At 33.8% G+C, this 22,945-nt stretch overlaps 3 protein-coding genes across 4 annotated transcripts; all 3 read right to left on the reverse strand.

Annotated features, from left to right (window-relative positions):
* Positions 1-191: 191 nt before the first annotated feature.
* LOC111994473 (tubulin-folding cofactor E) lies at positions 192-9,289 on the reverse strand. 2 transcript variants are annotated; one of them, XM_065773403.1, is made up of 16 exons: positions 8,919-9,289; positions 5,958-6,128; positions 5,060-5,106; positions 4,675-4,821; positions 4,343-4,417; positions 3,957-4,066; positions 3,722-3,861; positions 3,571-3,632; positions 2,452-2,559; positions 2,334-2,368; positions 1,700-1,762; positions 1,133-1,224; positions 974-1,050; positions 813-890; positions 461-566; positions 192-330 (listed from the first exon to the last, which is right to left on the reverse strand). In XM_065773403.1, exons 1-15 carry the CDS (start codon positions 9,229-9,231, stop codon positions 468-470), a joined length of 1,617 nt encoding a protein of 538 aa, XP_065629475.1. In that variant the 5' UTR covers positions 9,232-9,289; the 3' UTR covers positions 192-330; positions 461-467. The 2 variants fall into 2 exon arrangements, with proteins under 2 accessions (XP_065629475.1, XP_023882131.2); XM_024026363.2 differs by having other exon boundaries at positions 192-566.
* Positions 9,290-10,084: 795 nt separating this feature from the next.
* On the reverse strand, positions 10,085-11,630 carry LOC111994399 (uncharacterized). Its single transcript, XM_065773404.1, has 2 exons — positions 10,905-11,630; positions 10,085-10,498 (listed from the first exon to the last, which is right to left on the reverse strand). The coding sequence occupies exons 1-2, from the start codon at positions 11,090-11,092 to the stop codon at positions 10,234-10,236; spliced, it is 453 nt and encodes a 150-aa protein (XP_065629476.1). The 5' UTR covers positions 11,093-11,630; the 3' UTR covers positions 10,085-10,233.
* Positions 11,631-12,341: 711 nt separating this feature from the next.
* On the reverse strand, positions 12,342-22,390 carry LOC111995105 (uncharacterized). The gene is made up of 21 exons (XM_024027002.2): positions 22,227-22,390; positions 21,696-21,811; positions 21,141-21,256; positions 20,705-20,809; positions 20,344-20,400; positions 20,185-20,255; positions 19,841-19,940; positions 19,149-19,219; positions 18,935-19,035; positions 18,745-18,848; positions 18,604-18,657; positions 17,938-17,993; positions 17,705-17,743; positions 17,431-17,575; positions 16,458-16,636; positions 16,303-16,370; positions 15,768-15,840; positions 15,618-15,679; positions 14,606-15,533; positions 13,155-13,445; positions 12,342-12,746 (listed from the first exon to the last, which is right to left on the reverse strand). Exons 3-21 carry the CDS (start codon positions 21,249-21,251, stop codon positions 12,482-12,484), a joined length of 2,880 nt encoding a protein of 959 aa, XP_023882770.2. The 5' UTR covers positions 21,252-21,256; positions 21,696-21,811; positions 22,227-22,390; the 3' UTR covers positions 12,342-12,481.
* Between the last annotated feature and the right edge of the window lie 555 nt (positions 22,391-22,945).

A 22,945-nucleotide genomic window follows, 5' to 3' on the forward strand; every position in this document is an offset into this window, starting at 1 on the left:
ATGCAATTGAACTATGTGCTGTTTGCCATGGGACATCTTGTTACAAATTGAAAACAATAATTTATACTGGATCCACAGATTCTTAGTTCAAAATGGTGGATGTATCCATATTTAAAGGGAAACTAATTGGTTGGTTGACCATGTTGATCTCCAGCATAAGCAAGTTTTTGAGTAAGCAGTAAGCTGCTTCATGTTTGTAAATTTGACCTGCATCTAATCATCAATATGCAGACTTTCTGCACAATTCTGAAAATACAATAGAACACCATGATACCAGCTTTTACAGAGACATGTTCTGTCTGGTTATGCAGACTTTCTGCAGAGAACACCCTATCAAAGTATAAACAAAAATTTTAGAGCAAACCATAGTATGCATTACATGCATCAACAAGTGGAGAAATTGCAGAAAATCACAGAAAGTAATATTCTCTCTGTAAGTATATCAATTGTGCGACATTACTTCTTTGTTAACTCTCTTCATCAATAAGAATGGTTGACCCATTCCCAATTCCAAGGTCCATCAAAGATTCCATTTCATCGTCAAGCAATATCGGTAAAGGAGAACCCTGAAAATTAAGGAACACAACTTATTAGCAAGAGACATTAGTTGCTGATGTACAAAATTCTCTTGGTTCTTATGCTTTTGAAGCACAGGAGGCAGTGACCAAGGCATGTGTATTGACATTTCAAAAATGTCATCTTTTGGACATATATTTGAATAAGAATCCAAATCCAAAATGTGTAACTTCTCAATATATGGTGTAGTGTTATTATCAATGATATGCAAAAAGCAAGAGACGGAAGGGACAAACCTCTTCTTGAAGAAACAATTTAGGCTTGATAGACTTCAACTTGAAAAAGCTTTCAGATAGACTCTTTAGCTTACCAACCTAAAATAAATGAAATCATTTTAAATGTAAAATCCTAAAATTCATCCAACTAGACACAATTCAGATAAAGGTTGGAATTTAACCGTGGTGGTTGCCGGCAATTTCTTAGTCAATGGAGGCTTCTCGCCCATAGTTGCTCCCACACATTTCAAAGTGATAGCTACATGAATATGTATAGACCAAATGATTATAGATATTGTAAGAGCAAAAGAGAAACTGATATCAGAATGTTGGATTCATACACAATAGTCCTGAAGCCATTTTTTGAAGGCTTGCTACTCCAATGGATGGCCTTTCATCCTCAATTCCATGAAAATTTTTAAGCTCAGCAAACCTGTAATTTTAGAGCAAGAAGTCCATATCATGAAAGTTTACAATGTCAAAACAAAATCAATTTTTTGTAAGCCCATGTGAAATCATATTAGGAAGTAATAGTCCATAAGGTGACACTTCCCTGGAATTTACATCAAGATTGGTGTTCTATTCTATTAAATCTACCCATAGTTGCTACCCCTGGAATAAGACATGGCAACAGAGTCTGAACTTTTCCTAAACCATCTGAATACTTTGTTTAATTATTTGTGTTTCAAGGAGGAACACTAAACAGTTAGTTAGACTTGTAGCAGAATGGTTTTTTCATTGTAGATAAACCTAACGCTAATACCTTTACATCAAAATGTTCAGAAAAGTTCAGGAAACAACATACATATCTTAGGACACAAAACATTTAGGTATTCCATACTTATTTACAACCCTGCTCAATATCAAAACCCTGTAAAGGTTAATTGGGCAAACACTTGTAAATTTACCTGGGATGCACTTGTTTGATTTCTTGAGGATCATGCAACTTGGACATAATTAAACGAACATACCTGCAAAAGAGATCATGAGTAAATTATCTTGTGAAAATAATCTGCAATACACCTTACCATACCATCAAAGCCTAGTTTCTCTCCACCACTCCCATCAGAAACCACAAATGTACAAAATTTCAGGAACCATGAATCATGTGTATTTTCTTTGTTAAACATCATATAGAGCACATAATGCCATATAAATAGATAACCCTGTTAAACTGAAAAGAAATTATGGTATTCAAAAGATTTCTCAAAATCAATACATAGTAAGGGTTTTTTTTTTTAAGACCATAAAATTTAAACGTTAAACGTACATTGCTCAAGTAATACAGGCAAAGCAGTAAAAGAAAACATCCCTGCCGTATTTATCCACTCAAACAGGCTCTCTTTATATTATAATTAGAAGAATGCTTAATATTTATTAAAATAAAAACAGTAAACCTTCAAAAGATCAAAAAACTATAACACAAAAGAAGATCACTTGTTATAAATATGAAAGAGAGCAAAGGTGAGGATAATTGCCTATATAAATGCATGCCTTTAGTGCAGAAAAGGTAAACTGAAGGATTGGCTAGGAAAAACATACCGAATCTCAGAGTCTTTCCTTTCACGAGGGCTTACCTGAAAAGTAAATTAGACAAGAGTACATTAGATAAATTTCATAAAGAAAGCAATGTTGACTGCATAGAACTTCAACAGTTTACCTCACTCCCATTTAGTATTTCAACTTTAGCTAAACGTGCAATCAAACCAAATCTTGGAATACCCCCTCTTCCAGGATCAGCTACTGGATTCTCGGAAAGCCTGATATCCTTTGAATGTAACCCAAAAGAAAATATATATATATATATATTTATATATATCAGAACAGTAGTGATCAGAAAGGAGTTTGCTCAAGCACAGAGGGGAAAAAGAGAATCATTTAAGATTTTGTAGTAAACCATTGAGACTTTAAAGTACTTTGAAGTTCATTAGAATAAATATCATATAATTCAACTTTAGCAAATTATTTAGTCCTCCAAATTGGCAGAAGAGGCCTAGTTTTCAGTTACAAACAAGAGATGGAATATGCCATCAAGTTCATGTATGCCCGCCAACATAACTTATATAATATATATATATATATATTGATAATTACAATGGGAAGGGGGGATTTGAACCTTGGATGTCTCCGTTAGTAACACCAAGAAGTGCCAACCAATTAGGCTACAAGGCTCTTGGCTTACTTGTATAAAACAAAATAAAATTGAAGCATGAACTATACTCCATGCATGAGGGTCTAGAAAGCTTATGCATAAATGTCTAGGTTCTGAATTCTATCTAGTAGCTTCTTCAAGAAAATGCTATCTGAGAGATTCTTCTTGAATTGGCTCGAGGTTATTATGTAACCAGAGTGATGCAGTAAGCACAACTAATCCAGCTGGAACAATTTATAGGGGAAAAAAAAAGGCCTCAGCCTTGCAAGTCAAGAGTCAGTCAAGAGAAAGAATTAACAAGATCATTGTATGCTACCTAATTGACAAATGAGCCAGTCCTAAGATTTCCTATTTGTCCTTTCTTTTCTTTTTTTATAGGTAAAAATAAATTTATTGATAGGAGACTACCTTGTGAAAATAATCATGAAGTGGCCTAAAGAATTACAAAAGGAAAACTATCTACATATGGATCAATTCTATTTGTCCTTGATAAAGGAGTGTAATATACATGTAAGCTATTTTCTGGGTACCTAGAAAAAAGGAGTCTGAACAGCATGTCAAATGTATCTAATTGGATATTGAACATGTTTAATGGCATAACAGATGATTATCATAACAAAATCTTACCACCAATTTAGGAAATGAATTTAACGCATCAACAGAGGCGAGATCCTCGATATTGTTACCTCCTGAAGCATGCAATGTGTAAGCCAACAGCTCAAGAACGCTTATAAGAGAGTCAAATAAAGTCAGGTGTTTACTAGTTGCATATATTTACCCAGAAGGAGACAACGCAAACTTGTGAATAGCTTTCTTTCTTTCTGTGATTCATTACCACCAAGAAATTCATGTATTCTAGTGTTAGGAGGATAGTAGATGCGGTTCAAATTGTTCTTGTTCAAATGAAGCTGCTCCAAGCTGAAACAACATTGCAACAGTCCTCAAGAAAACTTGGATCGAGAGAAATTTAGATGGTAAAAGGTACCAACAGAAGAATACAAACTTCACTTTACCCTCTTATCTGAGAAAGCTTTAAGATTTCATCCCACTCAGCTATACAATTATCTTCCAAATTCAGAAGCCGCAGAGAATCAAATCCCTGAACTACAGAGGATGATGTAGGCTGCAAAGCAAAACGGAAATAAAAAGAGGGCTGTATTGTCTAAAAAATTAATTTCTTTATATAGGTAAAAAAACATAAAGATACAAAGATTAGAGGACATTCTACAGTATATGAGTATATCCATAACACAACACCATAACCCACAACAAAAAAAGTTTATAAAAAACAATGATAAGTACATTTCATTTAATAATATCCAAAATACGACCTAGTAACTTCATTTAAGATTACAATTTGAACAAATTCAACAGCACCATAAAAGGGAATATAATGTACCTCTATTGTGCTGATATTATTCCCCATTAGATGTAGTTCTTCAATTGCTGGGAGTGAATGTTTAAGTTTTTCAATCTGCCATAGACAATAAAACAACATATATCACATTGAGGGAAGAAAGGAGTACTTCTCCTTATATAGGTTTTTGAAAACAACATTTTAAAAAGAATTGTATGTCTCATGGCCAGTCCCCGGAGGTAATGGCAGCAAAGCTAGACCACAAGGCTAACATGAGACCCCAACATTGACAGAGGAGCTCCCCAAAAAAGGGAGGACCATCAACATCAACAAGCATTTTTATGTGACAAGAAAAGGAGAAAAAATCAAGGCACCTGTGTCCACTTTATGCCAGTATCGTTTAAGACTAAAATACGGATGCTTTTTAGCTGTGCCAACCCACAAATGTCTGAAGACATTAAATTGTTAGATAAGTTGAGGGCTGCAAGAGCTGGTAACTGCTCACAGATGGTGCAAACATCCTGCAAGAAAATAAGAACCCACATGAGGTCCAGAACTGAAATCAAGTAGCATTTAATAATAGTAAATTACAAGGAAGAATTAGAAACAATCAGAATGTAGTAATAAGTATAAAAATAACTTGGTAACATAAATGCAATGTGCAATGACAAATTGTTTAATCTAGAAAGCTCTACTGCATTTAAATTTAGCCTTTGGTGGACAAAAAGGGGCAATTGATCAGTGTTTTAAAAAATGTACCTTCCATTCTGATAGCAAATTTCCAGTCAAGTCAAGCTCCTTTAAATCTGAGATAAGAGCATTATAAATTAATAACAGTACAGGAATTACCAGGATGTAAAAATTTTATAGTAACAGAAACAAAAAGGTCAAATCCACAATGTAGATTTATTCTAGACTGATTGGTTTTAAGGCCTATTAGTAGAGGAGAAACAATAAAAAATATAAGTAAATAAAAATTTTTATTGTGAATTTAGCCTTTCTTTTTAATGTCCTAGAGATGTGCAAATCACAAGGACTATTCCTGTGCAAACATGGATGCTCAAGCACATGCTCACACGCATTTTTAATAAACAGAATAGTAACTTGATCTAGCTTATAAAATCCTCACCAAAAATAAAAATAAAACGAAGTGCTAAGTTCATATAGCAAGCATGGGAAGGGGATTCAAGGATCAACATGAGGCAGCTAGTGGAAAACCTCCGAAACAAAGACTCAAAGAGTATAACTATGATCATGGATATTGGTTTCAGCATGTGACCTGAACTTAGGGAATCTGAACCTCAAAAGTCAGATAGACCAATTTAGTATAAATATGCTCAAGCATAGGGAGTTACCTCAATCTAGTTATCTAATATTTTGATTCTGACCAAAGCCATTTTCATTTAAATATATATATATATATATTGGCCTCAATAAGGAAAGAAAAATCCAATATATCAAGGAAAAACAATCTTAACCAATTTCTCTATTAAAGACAAGAAGCTCTGATTGCTTTCTGGTCAAGCTAAATTTTGGTAATGTGGTAAACTGCTAATCAGCTATATAAGCTACCCAGATTTAAAAACAATTGCATAAAGGTAAACCCAGGTATCCAGGGAACATAAATCTCAGGGAAAGGAAAATAAAACCAACTTACTTGGCACAGCGGTACCAATTTGACCAGGGTCTCCAGGAGTACTAACACCCAAATAAGATAGTGATGCACCAGTTAACTCCTCAAATCGACTTAGCTTGTCTTGAATTTTATCTTTACCAACCAGTTGAACTGATACTCGCTTATTGCTAGCTGAAAATACATACATTTCATCTGCAACACAACAATCAACACATTCAAAACAGAATTTCCAAAGTTTTCTAAATGTTACTTATATCCAACAAATCATAAGCTTATCATGTCTTTAAACTTTCACCAAATACTTCACATCGCAATTTTTCTAAATGTCACATGATTATAAATCTGAATCAGGTTGGAAACGTAAATCTGAAATGAGAAAAAGAATTGATAAAATACATTGCCAAAAAAAGAAAAAAAAAAAGAAAAAAGAGCATAGTGTGTAGATCCAAAACTAGAAATAACTTAAACTCACTTAATCTCAAAATTTTAGCAATGCCAAACGATTTAACAACTTCATACACTGTAGCATAACTTGCATTTGAAACCAAAACTGAAATCAACTAATTTCTCTTCCTTCCTTTCTTTCCTACTAGTTTCTTAGCAACCAAACAGAAAATTTAGAGCTAAGAATTCACTTCACACACTGTAAAGATTGTAACTTGCATTTTTATACCAAAAATGAAATCAATTTCCTCTGATTTTCCTCTCATGTCCACTATTTTCTCAGCAACCAAACAGAAACCAAGAATATAATCCATTAGATACATCTAACTTAAACTAAGAATCCACTTCATTCAATGTAAAAAAAAAAATAGCTTAACCTTACTAAACAAACACAAAAATCTCTTCCTTTTCTTTTTCACTATTTTTTCTCAGCAAGACAGCAGCCAAATAGAAACCAAGGCAATAATAATGTGTTTGGAGATCAAAACAACTTTAAACCAAGAATTCACTTCAAACACTATAAAAACTGTAACTTGCATTTTTGAAACCAAAAAATGAAATCAATTTCCTTTCTTTTCCACAAATTTCTCAGCAACCAAACACAAGCTGATAAAACAATAATGCATTTAGATTTTTTTCATACAATTATAATGCATTTAGATATATCGAGCAGCTTAAACTAACATCCACTTTATACACTGTAAAAACAATAACTTAACATTCCAACACACACACCCAAAATCAATTTCAAGCTCTCCATTTTCCTTTTTCTTTTCCCACTATTTTCTTAAAACACAAACCGAACCAATAATATTACATTTAAAGATATTGAACACCTTAAAAATTCACTTCATACACTGCAAAGACTGTAGCTTCCATTTTTTGAAACCAAAAAAAAAAAAAAAAAAAATCAATTTCCCTCTCATTTTCCTCTCTTTTCCACTACTTTCTCAGCAACCAAACACAAACCGATAAAACAATAGTGCATTTAGAGGTATCAAACCACTTAAACCAAGCATCCCCCTCATACACTGTAAAAACAATAACTTAACATTCCAAAACAAACAGACAAATGCGTCAATTTTAAGCTCTCCAATTTCCTTTTCTTTTTCCACTATTTTCTTAGCAACCAACACAAACCAAGACAATAATACTGCATTTAAAGATATATCAAACTACTTAATAATTCACTTCATACATTGTAAAGATCATAACTTCTATTTTTTCAAACCAAAAATGAAATCAATTTCCCTCTCATTTTCCTTTCCCTCTCCACTACTTTCTCAACAACTGCACACAAGCCGATAAAATAATAATGCATTTAAAGATATCAACTAACTTAAACCAAACTTCCAATGAACTCAACATTCCAAAACAAACACACAAAACACAAGCACTCCATTTTTCCTTTTCTTTTTCCACTATTTTCTCAGCACCCAAACACAAACCAAACCAATAATAAAGCATTTAATGATATTGAACAACTTGATAATTCACTTCATACACTGTAAAGACCATAACTTTCATTTTTCGAAACCAAAAATTAAATCAATTTCCCTCTCATTTTCCTCTCTTTTTCACTGCTTCCTCAGCAACCAAACACAAACCTAGAAAATAATAATGCATTTAGCTATATCGACTAACTTAAACCAGAAATCCACTTCATACACTCTTAAAACAAGAACTTATCATTCCAAAACACACACAAAATCACATTCAAGCTCTCCATTTTCCTTTTCTTTCCACTATTTTCTTAGCAATGAAACGCAAACCAAGACAATAATACAGAATTTAAAGATACCGAACCCCTTAAAATTCACATCATACACTGTAAAGACCACAGCTTTCATTTTCTGAAACCAAAAATGAAATCCATTTCCTTTTCCTTATCCACTTGCTCAAACACAAGCTGAGACAACAATAATGCATTTAGAAATTTCAAACAACTTAAACCAAGCATCCACTTCATACACTCTAAAAACAATAAATTAACATTCCAAAACAACAAGCGCGCGCACGCACACACACACAAATCAATTTCAAGTTCTCCATTTTCCTTTTCTTTTTCCACTATTTTCTCAGCAACCAAACACAAACCGAGACAATAATACGGCCTTTAGACATATCAAACAACTTAAAAATTCACTTCAGACACTGTAAAGACCGTAACTTGCATTTCTGGAAACCAAAAAAGAAATCTAATCTCCCTCTCATTTTCCTTTCCTTTCTACCATTTTCTCAGCAACCAAACACAAACCAAGACAAAAAAAAAATAAAAAAATCAATTTCAAACTCTATATTTTCCTTTCTTTTCCACTACATTGTCAGCAATCAAACACAAACCGAGACAAATAATGCATTTGCACACATCTAACAACTCAAACCAAGAATCCACTTCAAACACTTGTAAAATCAATAATTTAACATTCCAAAATCAGAATTTCAAGCTCCATTACTATTTTCTCAGCAACCAAACACAAACTAAGACCAAAAAACAACAATGCGTTTAAACACATAACAACAACACACACTATTTACCTTCCTCTTCTTTCGTCGAATCGGTTCGGTACCTGAGCTCAAGAGCTCTAACCACCGAAATCCCCGGGCTAATCACTTTGGCCCGAACAAACGACCCGGACCGATCCGACCCGGCCTGAAAGTATCGGATCCCGTTAACGGATCCATCATGCTTGGCTTCTCCGGTGTCCCAGTCCACGCCGACCCACTCGCCAGCGTGGCCCTCGATGGGCCCAACGTACTTTACCGTTCCGATTCTTCTTGGATCGTTCGCTGAGTGGACTCGCTGGCCCACTCGGAACTCGGGGCTCGACTCGGCCGAGTCGTCCTGCATTTTCTTCTCCTTCTTCTTTCTTCTCCGGTAAAAGGTCTTAACTGAACATTTATTTCATATTCGTTTTATCAGTTTATTTTCAACGGAAGCGTCGTCGTTTTGGGGATTTTTTTATAAGGTAATTGAGTCAAAAGTTTTAAATTGTTATGACGACTTTGTTGTTACAATAAATTTTTTTTTTTTTTATAAAGTTTATCCATTTTCTATTTTTGAAACTAAATTGACTAATTTGTTACATTCCTAAATTATAGGGACAAAATGTAATTTTATAAAAGAAAAAAAAAATTATTTGACTTTTTGGATATGTAAAAGTTAGAAGACAAAATATTATAATTCCATAAGAGAATGAATGAGGAAAATGTAACTAATAGTAAGGATTTGAAAAGGATTTATTTTACCTTTGACTCTTTATTTGTTTATTTGCAGTCTTCTTTTTATTTTATTTGGAGGGTTTTCTACTTAATACCATTCTCCTTCATATTGAGGCTATATTTATCGGTCATCGTTTCAATTTAATATATTTGATCACTAATGAATGGCAAATCTACTTATGTTTGTGCTTAATGTCATATATTTAGTCCATGGCCAGCTCCAAGCTCGAATAAAAGAGGGTTGCAGTAGGTTGACCGTCAACGTAAAATTTAATTACTGTCTTATTATCGCTAACTAACTCCGTTTATATTTGTGCCTAGTGTCTTTTTTTTTCTTTTTTTTTTCTGCTAGTCCCAAATACCCAAACCCAGACAAAGGATGAATGTTCCAACAAGTTGACAGCCAATATAAAATTTAATAACTTTTCATGAATGGATCTTATTAAAATAGAAAAGTTGTTATATGTTTGGTCACTAAAACAGGTAAATAATTTGTTATGTAAAATTGCATTTGAATATGAAAGTCCAAAAATGCAGTAACATATTAGATGATTACATCTCAATCAGGCTTGTACTTCTACACCCTTTAATTAAATTACAATATCATGATGAAAAATATTTGCCGATAGAATCACAATCTCTTGCAGGTGTACTCATGAATAACTTGTAGCAAACTTTTAGCAGATTCCTCCTTTGGCAACTTTAGAAGGCGTGCAACTTTCTCAAACCCTGCATGGTGACTATGGTCCTGGCTTGCTTCATGTCTGAACTCCATTTTACTAAGCTTCGGCTTTGACAAGGCCCACTGCATTGACCATATGGCCAATGGCCGCATGTAAGAAAGAGCTCTGTACTGGTCGTTGTTGTTCCAGCCTTCTGGTGTTTGAAAAGAATAACTGTAACAATAACTAGAATGTAAGTGAACTAGAAAGTGGGGATCCAAATAAGATGTATATGACCATGCAGATGCAGCATCGAGATAGATTGAGGGTAAGCATAGAAAAGAAGATTTAGCTTTCTGCAGTGGTAAATGGTAGCGTGATGCCTTGAGTTAAGATTATAGTATGTCAATGTGGGAATCACCATGGACAAACAGAAAAATAGGTATAAAATATTTGGAAAATAGAGTAATAATAAGTCGAATGTAGTGAGGTAGAGTAATGTAGTAAATTTCCAAAAATTATTATTACTATGTATAAATTGTAATACTACTTGAAAGACTGTCTAGTGGAGTAGCGGACTAGCAAGGATAAATACTTGACTTTTATGCAGAAAGATGCTCAATAGGAAAACTTTACTTACCCAAGACCTTCTTGGGACCAGGCTGTTTCATAGACACCAACAGCTGTCTGAAATGCCATTTCCAGCATTTCCTCTTGAATCATTGTAGCAGCAAGAGAATATGTAACTCCAGACCAAATTTCTCTCGATTGCATTGCAGACAAATCAACCTTTCCATTTGGCAGCATCCCATTAATTGCTCCGCGCATTCCTCCCTTCACCTTTAAGACATTGTAATTATAAATCTTTTCAAGTGCAGTCCTTCTCTTGCCTTCATCAACAATTGGAGAAAGACCACATGCTGCAGTGAACCTAAAATGTTACGTATAATGAGTCCATACACAATTTTCAAGAAGTTGAAATCACAATAAATTTACACACCAAAATATGTTTGCTTTCTGATGAAGAAATTATAAAGTTAAAGTGATCGTTGAATTTGATCATATATATGCAATAATTTTATAAGAAAGTCAATACTCAATAACATCTTAGGGATACTGCTATGTTTCTGCCCTGTTGGTTTTAATGATGAAATACAAGAGCCCATGCTATTTTAAAAATAGATCTTTTACAAGAAGATTGGCTAGAGATTTCTTGTAAAAACACTTGCCCCTTCGGTTCATGCATGAGATGAAACAGCGTAACAAGTTTGTTATGATAAGTAGGAAGGTATGTCACTGAAAAGTTCACATAACAAGAAATGGAAAAAGTTATTCCTGAACATGCTTTCTTATAACACCAAAGAATGACTCCCACCAAATTCAATTTTTAATTAAAACAAGCTATGAACTCTTTGGTCAATCTTTTAAAAATGATCTGTACATAATTTGTTACATTCCTAAATTATAGGGACAAAATGTAATTTTATAAAAGAAAAAAAAAATTATTTGACTTTTTGGATATGTAAAAGTTAGAAGACAAAATATTATAATTCCATAAGAGAATGAATGAGGAAAATGTAACTAATAGTAAGGATTTGAAAAGGATTTATTTTACCTTTGACTCTTTATTTGTTTATTTGCAGTCTTCTTTTTATTTTATTTGGAGGGTTTTCTACTTAATACCATTCTCCTTCATATTGAGGCTATATTTATCGGTCATCGTTTCAATTTAATATATTTGATCACTAATGAATGGCAAATCTACTTATGTTTGTGCTTAATGTCATATATTTAGTCCATGGCCAGCTCCAAGCTCGAATAAAAGAGGGTTGCAGTAGGTTGACCGTCAACGTAAAATTTAATTACTGTCTTGTGATCGCTAACTAACTCCGTTTATATTTGTGCCTAGTGTCTTTTTTTTTCTTTCTTTTTTCTGCTAGTCCCAAATACCCAAACCCAGACAAAGGATGAAGGTTCCAATAAGTTGACAGCCAATATAAAATTTAATAACTTTTCATGAATGGGTCTTATTAAAATAGAAAAGTTGTTATATGTTTGGTCACTAACAGGTAAATAATTTGTTAAGTAAAATTGCATTTGAATATGAAAGTCCAAAAATGCAGTAACATATTAGATGATTACATCTCAATCAGGCTTGTACTTCTACACCCTTTAATTAAATTACAATATCATGATGAAAAATATTTGCCGATAGAATCACAATCTCTTGCAGGTGTACTCATGAATAACTTGTAGCAAACTTTTAGCAGATTCCTCCTTTGGCAACTTTAGAAGGCGTGCAACTTTCTCAAACCCTGCATGGTGACTATGGTCCTGGCTTGCTTCATGTCTGAACTCCATTTTACTAAGCTTCGGCTTTGACAAGGCCCACTGCATTGACCATATGGCCAATGGCCGCATGTAAGAAAGAGCTCTGTACTGGTCGTTGTTGTTCCAGCCTTCTGGTGTTTGAAAAGAATAACTGTAACAAGAACTAGAATGTAAGTGAACTAGAAAGTGGGGATCCAAATAAGATGTATATGACTATGCAGATGCAGCATTGAGATAGACTGAGGGTAAGCACGGAAAAGAAGAATTAGCTTTTTGCAGTAATACATGGTAACGTAATGCCTAGAGTTAAGATTATAGTATGTCAATGGGGGAATCACCATGGACATATAGAAAAATAAGTAAAAAATATTTGGAAAATAGAGTAATAATAAGTCTAATGTAGGGAAGGAGAGTATGCTGGTAAATTTCCAAAAAATCACTATTGCTATGTATAAATTGTAATACTACTTGAAAGACTGTCTAGTGGAGTAGCAGACTAGCAAGGATAAATACTTGACTTTTGATGCAGAAAGCTGCTCAATAGGAAAACTTTACTTACCCAAGACCTTGCTGGGACCAGGCTGTTTCATAGACACCAACAGCAGTCTGAAATGCCATTTCCAGCATTTCCTCTTGAATCATTGTAGCAGCAAGAGAATATGTAACTCCAGACCAAATTTCTCTCGATTGCATTGCAGACAAATCAACCTTTCCATTTGGCAGCATCCCATTAATTGCTCCGCGCATTCCTCCCTTCACCTTTAAGACATTGTAATTATAAATCTTTTCAAGTGCAGTCCTTCTCTTGCCTTCATCAACAATTGGAGAAAGACCACATGCTGCAGTGAACCTAAAATGTTACGTATAATGAGTCCATACACAATTTTCAAGAAGTTGAAATCACAATAAATTTACACACCAAAATATGTTTGCTTTCTGATGAAGAAATTATAAAGTTAAAGTGATCGTTGAATTTGATCATATATATGCAATAATTTTATAAGAAAGTCAATACTCAATAACATCTTAGGGATACTGCTATGTTTCTGCCCTGTTGGTTTTAATGATGAAATACAAGAGCCCATGCTATTTTAAAAATAGATCTTTTACAAGAAGATTGGCTAGAGATTTCTTGTAAAAACACTTGCCCCTTCGGTTCATGCATGAGATGAAACAGCGTAACAAGTTTGTTATGATAAGTAGGAAGGTATGTCACTGAAAAGTTCACATAACAAGAAATGGAAAAAGTTATTCCTGAACATGCTTTCTTATAACACCAAAGAATGACTCCCACCAAATTCAATTTTTAATTAAAACAAGCTATGAACTCTTTGGTCAATCTTTTAAAAATGATCTGTACACCGTGTGGTCTTTCTTGAAGCCAACAGTCTAGGGTTCAAACCCCAGAATATCTTCATAAAGTAGATAACATCAGAACAAGAGGCCAGTGGTAGATCAGCCATGATTTATTTAACAGAATATGAGCAAGCATAAAAATTCAGAACCACCATAGCAAGTTGAGCATATCAGTTGATTAAGAAAAAAATAATAGGAACTTAGGATAGAAATATGAAGGCAATATAGAAATAATTCATCAGGAAGATTTAGATGGACCACTAGTGATACATTAGGAATAACGAGTTACAGTGTGTAAGATGCAGTAAAGAGGAGCAGCGAGAAGGACGGTCTATGCAACATGTGAAGGACACATTATATTTTAAGGACAGCAAACTAAAGTCCCATGGTTTAACTTAGGACATGACTTAACTAAAATATGGGAAACTAATTTCTTGTTACCAATCCCATGTGTTTTGTAAAAGGCACTGGATAGTGGATACACTGCCTTCCCAGTGCTACATGGTGATACTTGGATGGATTATGGATGAAACCACTGATATAGCCAATTCAACAGCTCACACATCTCATATAATCACCAATATGACGTTTGTTCTCTGTGCGTTTGAATGTCTTCTTTAAATATAACATCAAGAATGAATACTTTGTACTCACCATTGTCCAGCTAATTGATCAGCCTGAATAGATGCACTTGAACTACCACCACTATTGTCATAATTGAAGTAAGAACCGTTCCATAATGTGTCATATACAGCTTTTGCCTTTTGATACTTAACCCAAAAGTGATTCGCAGATGCCTTATCACCTACTTCATATGCCATGGCTGAAGCAGCCTGGAGAGCTGCCACCCAAAGCCCACCACTATATGCACTCACACCCTTAACGGACCACGCATCATAAGTCTGATCAGGGAATCCCTCATTCTCAATCATCCCATCTCTATCTTTATCAAACTGATCCATATAAGCCATGGCTACAAAAACTGAGGGCCAGACAGCTTGTGCAAAATTTTTATCACCCGTAGCTACCATATCCCTGTAAACTTGGAGAACAAACTTAGAATTCAAGTCTTTCCACCTAGATGAATTAAACAAGTTATAAGCATTTATTTCGAACCAAGGGTCATTGAGCCCAATATCATGGGGTACAGAACCAAGAACCTTTCTTGGAACCCACATTCCATCACTCATAATTTTCATCCTTTCAGGATCATGCATCATTACTGCTGCTGCAAAGTCTCTCTGGATGCTAAGTTCAAGTTTTGGGAATAACATGAGTAGTGCAAAAGATGAGTAGAAGTGGACATCATAAGTGTTATACATGAGGTATTCTGTTCCCTCAAGATAAAGAAACTGGCCAACATTTTCCTCTCCATCTAGGAGCAAATAGGTTCCAAAGGCTGAATTTGATGCTGCTGGAGTATGACATTGCTCGAGTTTGGATGCCATCCTTTCGAGGATATCCACAGCAGTGTCATTTTGATGGGACATATCAACTATATTTGTACGATTTGATTTGGGCCTATCAAGGCAAAACTTCCTCTCACCAATGGTTCCTAAATTCTGTGTTGGAGGTAATCCATCTGCAGAAAGGAAAATATGGCCTTCAATAAAAAGAATAAAAAGATTGAAGCACATTTTGAATAGATTTTAAGTTCCATAAGTACCTGTCCATATTGTCCCCCCTGTATTGAGATAATAGAGCTCATTGAAGAGAGTGATTGGGTACCTGGGGATGAACCTCTAACCATTCAGAATTGTTCAAAAAAGCACAGATTTTGTATTCTTTCTCCAGCACAAGTTTCATTTAATCTCACCATTCAGGAAGCCTTTTGTCTGCAAGAATTGGTCTTTGCCATGCTTCAATTTGGGATTCCCAATGGGCATGCTCTAATTACAAAGAAGAACAAACGTATTCAATCAAATGTGTTCCTTTCACTGTCAAAGTACACTACCATTGTCTTTTTTTCTTGAACGAAACTGCAAATGGTAATTCTAAATCAATAACAAAGATTTGAAGAACTTAACATGTTCTCTTTGTGTAGAAAATTGATAAGAAACAAGGGTAATATAAAAAAAAATGGCCAGATGATTACAAAATAATATCAGGCATTTCCAGAGAAGAGGTATTGTGTTGGTTAGTGAATATTCCTACAAAAGGAAAATTAATTTGTCTTGAATTTTAAGTGTTATTTTCATAATTAAAGGTCAGCCTTGATAATATCTGCAAATAATTTACTAGTTCATGAGCTCTAGTTACATCAACAAGAAGGTAAATTTTTTCTTAGAGAATACATATGTATGTTAAAATACCATATACTTAGGAAAATTAATGAAGCTGTATAGACATACCAAGAATAGCATCGTGTGCAATACTTGCTGCAGCATCCCCATGAGTGCCATAAAATCGGGTGTAGCGCCTGGTATTAAAATATTTTGTTAAAAAGATTAGTATACTTTAAGGACTAGGTTTCCACACAAGTGTTTTAAGGGCTGGGATAACCTACCTGTGGTAAGTCTTTTGACTAAACCTCAATTCTGGGCAGTCCCATGACAATGAAAATGTGACAGTACGGATGGAATCAGAAGGTATTGTTACAGAGGCTGCTAAGGCTGCTCCAATAGATGATCCTGGTTTTGAAGGCATTGGAGTTTCAACGCGGTCAAGGTGATCAAATGACCCATGCTATAAGAATAAAAGTAAAGGCATCAAGATTTTGGAGGATAAAAATATTATGATTGTGCTGAATTGGATTTTAACCCTACAATATATTTGTATTAATAGAAATTGTTGCTCCTCTATAGCATGTGTATCTCTATAGCATGGTCATTATTTGATTTTCAAGGTTGTAATTCACAAAAATCACATCAAGGTGAAGCATTCCTTTCTCATTTCAAATTGAAGGAAAAATGATGTTATTACAAAGCCCCCTCCTGGTCTCTACTGGAATGACAAATAACCCCCATCCTTGATCTGCTTATGTGCCCAGTAGAAGCCCTTACAGGAACAAATGTATCTCTCATCTAATACTATTCTTAACAAAAACTCTGATGAGGTAAAGAAATGAAAGAGTTGCAAAAACATTTAATAGGACTGCAGGTAGCCACTATTACGTAAACATTCAACCTTGTTTAGAGAAAAAGTGGTGGAGCAACATTATTGGAACAAAACTTAGCAAGTAATTAATTCTCAATATCCATATCAAATTCAACCTAGACTAACCTTCTCAAATGCCTAAATTGTGTACACTAATGTATTAAGATAATAGTGTCAAACTTTGAAAGTTTGTATCTGACCGAAATACTTGGAATTGATACTGGTAAACATTATGAAAACAATGAATGATAATGAGCAGAGCACAAAAGTTTTTTTTTTTTTTTTTTTGTCTGGATACATCAAGCTAACAAGAAACAGAGGATCCTAAAACAAATAGTTCCTCTCTATTGATTGTTAATGCTAAAAAGGGAAGGTTATCTAACCTTTTTAATTTCATGCCACATGTCTTTAGCCGTGATGCCATGGGAATCACCAGAAATCAAAAAGCAAGGACACTCAGAGACATGAACATCATCTGTTTCTTGTGCAGCAATTGCAAAAGTAACTGGAGGTTGATCATTTACAGCCCTGAAAATTTATATACTTTTTTTTAGAGATAATCAGACATCCAGCCACGATATCAGTCGTATAGAATATATGTTTGAACTGATGTATGCAGAGTCAAAACTCTCTTCTAGAGTAAATGGAGAGAATTACTTGTGGTGTAAAAGTACTCCACGCACTCCATCTTTCGCCCTGGTAGGAGTTAAGTAACGGTAAATTGCTAAATTATTAAGATAAATTAAAATTTAAGTAGAATAGCACATAAATACTATATGGTGTATTAGAGTAGGAAGTTTCTTCTGCCAGAAAAACAAATTCCATTTTCTGTGAAAGCTACTTATACTTAAAAATCAGACATTTATAAAAGTCCACTATTTTGTTCTTACACCATCTTTGAGTTGAAGTGATGACCAGAAAATCCAGAGTTCCCACCTACAGAATTCTGAAAATTCAGGCACAGAAAGTTCAGATATCAGAAATTTTTATAAATCATGCCAATCTGATAACTGGATGAGGAATCCACTCATCACAGTTAGACCATGGAATGTTGTAAGATAACTCTATAGGGATTAATTTTGCATATTTGCCCAGATTTTAACCATGTTTCACATAAAAAATGGCACAAAATTGCTAGTACAGTCTGAGAATCCCAAGATTAGGTTGGAAACCATTCAGTGAGGAATTATAAACTCATATTCAGTGGAAGGAAAATTACATAGTTTTGGAGTTTCTTGAATTCAGACTGGAATATCAAATGTAGTACTCACATCATTATGATAGTTTGTGATTATCCCAAAAAAATCTCATACATTATGTTATTTTGATAAGAATTATTTTTAACTTGAGGAATGCATTCAACTCTGGGTGAAACCTAAAGTAGTATAAAAATATGTCATTGTGTCAGCTTAATAACTAAGCCTTCTTTTATTTAAAATATTGAAGAACTTTTCCCCATTCAACTTCTATGAAAAACAGCTCCTAGATTATCATTACTAAAAGAAAGCACCTAAAAAAGGGTCAATGGAATATGCAGCTGGAAATTATTAACTTACAGCCCATGTAAAGACCAAGGTGACATCTGCAGAAGTCCTTCCTTTATTAGACAACTGAAGAAGGCATAAAGCACTACCTTAGAACTGTGGCAATGTGATCAATTCTAATATAAATGAAATTTCCTGAATTCTCTTTCGTACCGTATAAGTAAATACTGATACTGGGAAACTGCTCTCCTTATAATTGTGGGGAATAAAAGGTGAAATTTGGCGAGAAACAATTGTAAGTTCTGGGTCAGGTTCACCTGCTTCGACAAATCAACACAAAATACAGAATGTTGTAAGTGATATCACAAGTTTGAACTGTTTCCAGTGGGAGCAAAAAATTTACCCTCATAGGTTGTCCAAGCCCTTGGAAACAAAGCATGGTATGTACACTTCTCGCCATTCAAATTCCAATCCCAAGTTTCAATACCAGAAGCAGTGTCATCTCTACATAGTGATTGACAAAGCAATAATGTGATGTCTCACTCGCGGTTTTGGATGGCATATACTAATTTCAAAAAAATTAGAGAAACGCAAGTCCTGGATAATACGTTACTTACTTGGGTACCTTTGGGCTTTCGGTGCATAATACACTTGAGAATTTTCCACCATTTGGGCGTGAAACAAAAACCTAAATGAGTAAAGGAAACCTAGAGATTCACTACTGCTTGATAAGAAGTACTAAAGATAAATCTATAGCATTTTTATTCATTCAACCAAAAAGTATAATTTTGAAAGAAAAAAGGACAAAGTTTGTTCATGGGAAAATTCAACAGCATGGTGTTAACATACATATAAAACCTAAGTGCAAATGGATAGATGCATAGTTGCTGGTTGATTGATTCCTTCTTTTCCAGTGATTGGTGGATTAGTTTATGCAATTCTCATTTGCCATTTCACTATTTTTACTAATATCCACTTGTGCTTATCTAGTCCGGAGTAATAGTGATAACATAAGGGATAAACCGTCCTGATAATCTATTCAAATCTGTAAATGATCTTCTAATCACCATATCTGAGCTTGTCCAACAAACTTCACTGTTCCAAATAAAAATTATTCTTCTATGTCATACCAATTAATATATCTCACAGAAATATTTTCAGCAACTAGTGGCACTTCTATAAATGAAAACCTTTTGTTTATGATGTTCAATTTCACCCCAAAACATGTGAACACATTCTGGTTCCCTGAAATAGTTTCCATTGTTTAGGGGATAAGTAATAGGTATGGCTTCAGTAGATGCGAACTCACAGAGAATTGATTTGCTAAAATGGGGCTTTCTTCACATATTCTAGGGAACAGTTGAAAGCGTTGAAACTGGCCTCTGTAGCTTCTTCCAATGCTTCCTGCACTAAAATCATGCTTTCAAACATAAAAATGATATTGAAAGAACAAAACAAAATAGCTGTATTCATACATGCTTGAACTACTAGATTTTTTTATTATAAATACTTGAACTACTAGATAATTGCAATTCATTTCAAATAATAATAGCTGATAAAATTTCTGATTCACTATATATATAAAAATTTACAGTGTCCAACATCACTTATCAGCATAAGTCTTTTTTCAGTTGTAAAAATTTGACCACTTACCCAATACCACCTAAAGAAACACCATGATGACCTGCAATGGTGCGCCTATTGAAAAAATCAAATATTGCCATCTGATTGAAGGACAAGTGGCTGTAAGAGAAAAGGGGGAAAAATCACCAAATTCATAAAGAAGAAATCATTTGAGGTAAGATATATTACTCTTCCTTTTGCTGCCTCTTCCTTGGCATGACGGAATAATCGAATGCCTATAGGAGCCTTCAAAACCACATAACAATAATGAAAAAGATTATAATTTGATATCTACTCTTCTCATCCAGTGACTTAACTTCCCTATGTTATTAATTGGATTTCAATTTAATGATATAAGGTGTGACTTTATCTAATGTTGTTTTGACCATAAGAACTTATTTTATGACAACTTCTCCAAAGAATACATGTATGTTTCTAAGTTCTCAATCTGTTCTGTGACAATTGTCATAAGCACAACTTAGCTTATAATTGAAACTATCTCATCCACAAATTTTGGAAGGTGCAAATATGGTTACAGTTACAGACATACCAAATGCAATTTCTCTTGTATAGTCAATCCAAACTGCGAAGGAACATTTCCTAGATAATTTAACTTCCGTTGCCAAGTCAGTGGAGCTGGTTTCCCTGGGTCAACCTAATAATAGAAAGAACAACAGATTTAAAAAAAGAAAGAATTCAAAGGTTGGTTGATTTATTCATGATTCCCAGAAAAATAAAGAATTTTTTTAGATAACAGTTTATAGACATTAGTACATTACAATATATCATAGTTTTATTGACTGAATAGTGTTTAAGCAAAGAAAGAACCAGTTAAAACAAGTCAACAAGATGGATTGTATTTAGATTTGAGATACCCCAAGACATCAAGTTGAGTAAGGACAGAGATGCACATTTGATTCAATGCATAATTGACTGAACATTGTTGATTTGCTCTTGTATGTTTGTGCTATGCAATAATAGCATACCTTGCATTGGGAAAAACTGGAAGGAGGCTCCGTTTCACGGTCATCTTTGAAACCATTCTCCCGTTCATGTTTGAAACCATTCTCCCGTTCATGTTTAAAACCATTCTCCATCTTGGCTAAGAAATATGGGGGAAAAAAAAAAAGGCAGAATATGAGTTGCCATAGCAATCTAACGATTCATATATAGAAGGACATCAACAAATCATTATAGGCATGACCCTTGATATGACCTTCCAAATGGAACATGGCTAGATATCTGTCATATGACATCATGCCCAAAACAGCAATAACAAAGATATACCCAATACCAACATTGAATATGACATCATCTTCCAACCATAAAAGACGATTCCTCTCCATTTTAAATGGTTTAATATTTTAAATGACATGATACTCTGTACACAATTAGATCAAAATAAAAGAATCCTAACCGTGAAATGGACTCTCTCCAATTCCAGTGGAATGGAGAGAACACTGTTCCCTCACACCCCCCCCCCCCTCTCATAATATATACAGGAAACTGGGTTAAGTACAAAATAAGAATGGATCGCATACTTTGAAACCTTCTTGAATTGCTCTTGTAATTCAAAGTGTTTCCTAGAATAAAACACAGTCCTTAATTCTAATCCTCTTTCTTCTCACAAAAGCTGCGTATGAGTATATATCTCAACCTGTAAAAGTCATCATAAACCATTGTTCACTGAAACAGAGGAAAGTTCTGCCAAACAGTCTATCCAATAATTATTTTCTGTAGAAACAAACATTAATCATTAATGTGACTCAATGTCTCTCATCAAGCTTCAATCTTTCATGTTGTGCGAAGGCAATACAAACCCAGATTCTATAATAGCCTTATTGCATTGATGTGAGTCAGTATCTCCTTTCAAAAAAAGATTTTTCTTCATCAGGTTCACAGATAGAGACATTTGAAAGGCTTAAACTTTAATGGGTATCCTAATTTTAAGGATTTTCATTAAAAAACAACAACAACAACAACAACAACAACAACAATAAAAGCAACAACGAAAGAATTATTAATTAAGACAAGGTTATTAAACCAAGTTCTGAAAATGAGAAAAGTCTAACCTGGAAGAGTGAAACTACTCCTTTGGCAAAGACAGAGAGAGGCTCTAATTTATAGAAATCTCTGTGGTTTGAAAGCTAAGAATAAAATGGTGAAGGTTGTTGAATGTTGAAAGTTCTGTTAGAATAAAAAGATAGTCACGTAGAATTGGCTCAATTTGCATATAAAAAAGTTGTACTTAAAAATAAATAAATAAAGATAGTTTCCTTATTTTTAAAGCTTTCGGTTTGAAAGGAATCAATAGAAGAAAATATTTGAATACAATTAGATTTGATTTAATTTAATCCANGGGAATAAATTATACAATCAAATAGAAAAATTCTTCAAGCAAAAATTTCAGTCTGTTTTAATATAAGAATTTACTTTTATTTTTTATTTTTTATTTTTTATAATCAATTTTCAAAATATAGTTATCTATTTTACACTATATTTCATTAAAATATCATTTTTTAATTTTTTTTTAATTGTTTATCTTTCTTTACGCACAATAATTATAATCCACTCTCTTCTTTCAATCTCTATTATAAGGAAATAAAAAAATTAATTAATTGTTTATTTTTCTTCGCACACCGCAATCATCTTTATTCTCTTTCTTCATCATACATGTGTAAAGAAATAATAAAATACTAAGAGTTCATTTGGGAACAACTTATTTAGCTGAAACTAAAAACTTTTTACTGAAAATATTGTAGATAAAGCTAAAATGTAGCTGAAATAGCAC

This window comes from Quercus suber, unplaced genomic scaffold (genome assembly GCF_002906115.3).
Source record: "Quercus suber isolate HL8 unplaced genomic scaffold, Cork oak 2.0 scaffold_74, whole genome shotgun sequence".
Lineage (NCBI taxonomy): Eukaryota > Viridiplantae > Streptophyta > Magnoliopsida > Fagales > Fagaceae > Quercus > Quercus suber.

What these genes read in the sequence shown, in the direction of transcription:
- LOC111994399 (XM_065773404.1), bottom strand. Translation starts at nt 11,092, where the DNA reads ATGCGCGGAGCAATTAATGGGATGCTGCCAAATGGAAAGGTTGATTTG. An exon ending in TGGTCCCAAGAAGGTCTTGG is followed by an intron (nt 10,499 to 10,904) that starts GTAAGTAAAGTT and finishes TTATTGTTACAG; the next exon opens with TTATTCTTTTCAAACACCAG.
- LOC111994473 (XM_065773403.1), bottom strand. Translation starts at nt 9,231, where the DNA reads ATGCAGGACGACTCGGCCGAGTCGAGCCCCGAGTTCCGAGTGGGCCAG. An exon ending in TTCGACGAAAGAAGAGGAAG is followed by an intron (nt 6,129 to 8,918) that starts GTAAATAGTGTG and finishes GTTGTGTTGCAG; the next exon opens with ATGAAATGTATGTATTTTCA. An exon ending in AATTGCCGGCAACCACCACG is followed by an intron (nt 891 to 973) that starts GTTAAATTCCAA and finishes CATTTATTTTAG; the next exon opens with GTTGGTAAGCTAAAGAGTCT.
- LOC111995105 (XM_024027002.2), bottom strand. Translation starts at nt 21,251, where the DNA reads ATGGAGAATGGTTTTAAACATGAACGGGAGAATGGTTTCAAACATGAA. An exon ending in GGCTTGGACAACCTATGAGG is followed by an intron (nt 18,849 to 18,934) that starts GTAAATTTTTTG and finishes TTGTCGAAGCAG; the next exon opens with GTGAACCTGACCCAGAACTT. An exon ending in TATCAGTATTTACTTATACG is followed by an intron (nt 18,658 to 18,744) that starts GTACGAAAGAGA and finishes TGCCTTCTTCAG; the next exon opens with TTGTCTAATAAAGGAAGGAC.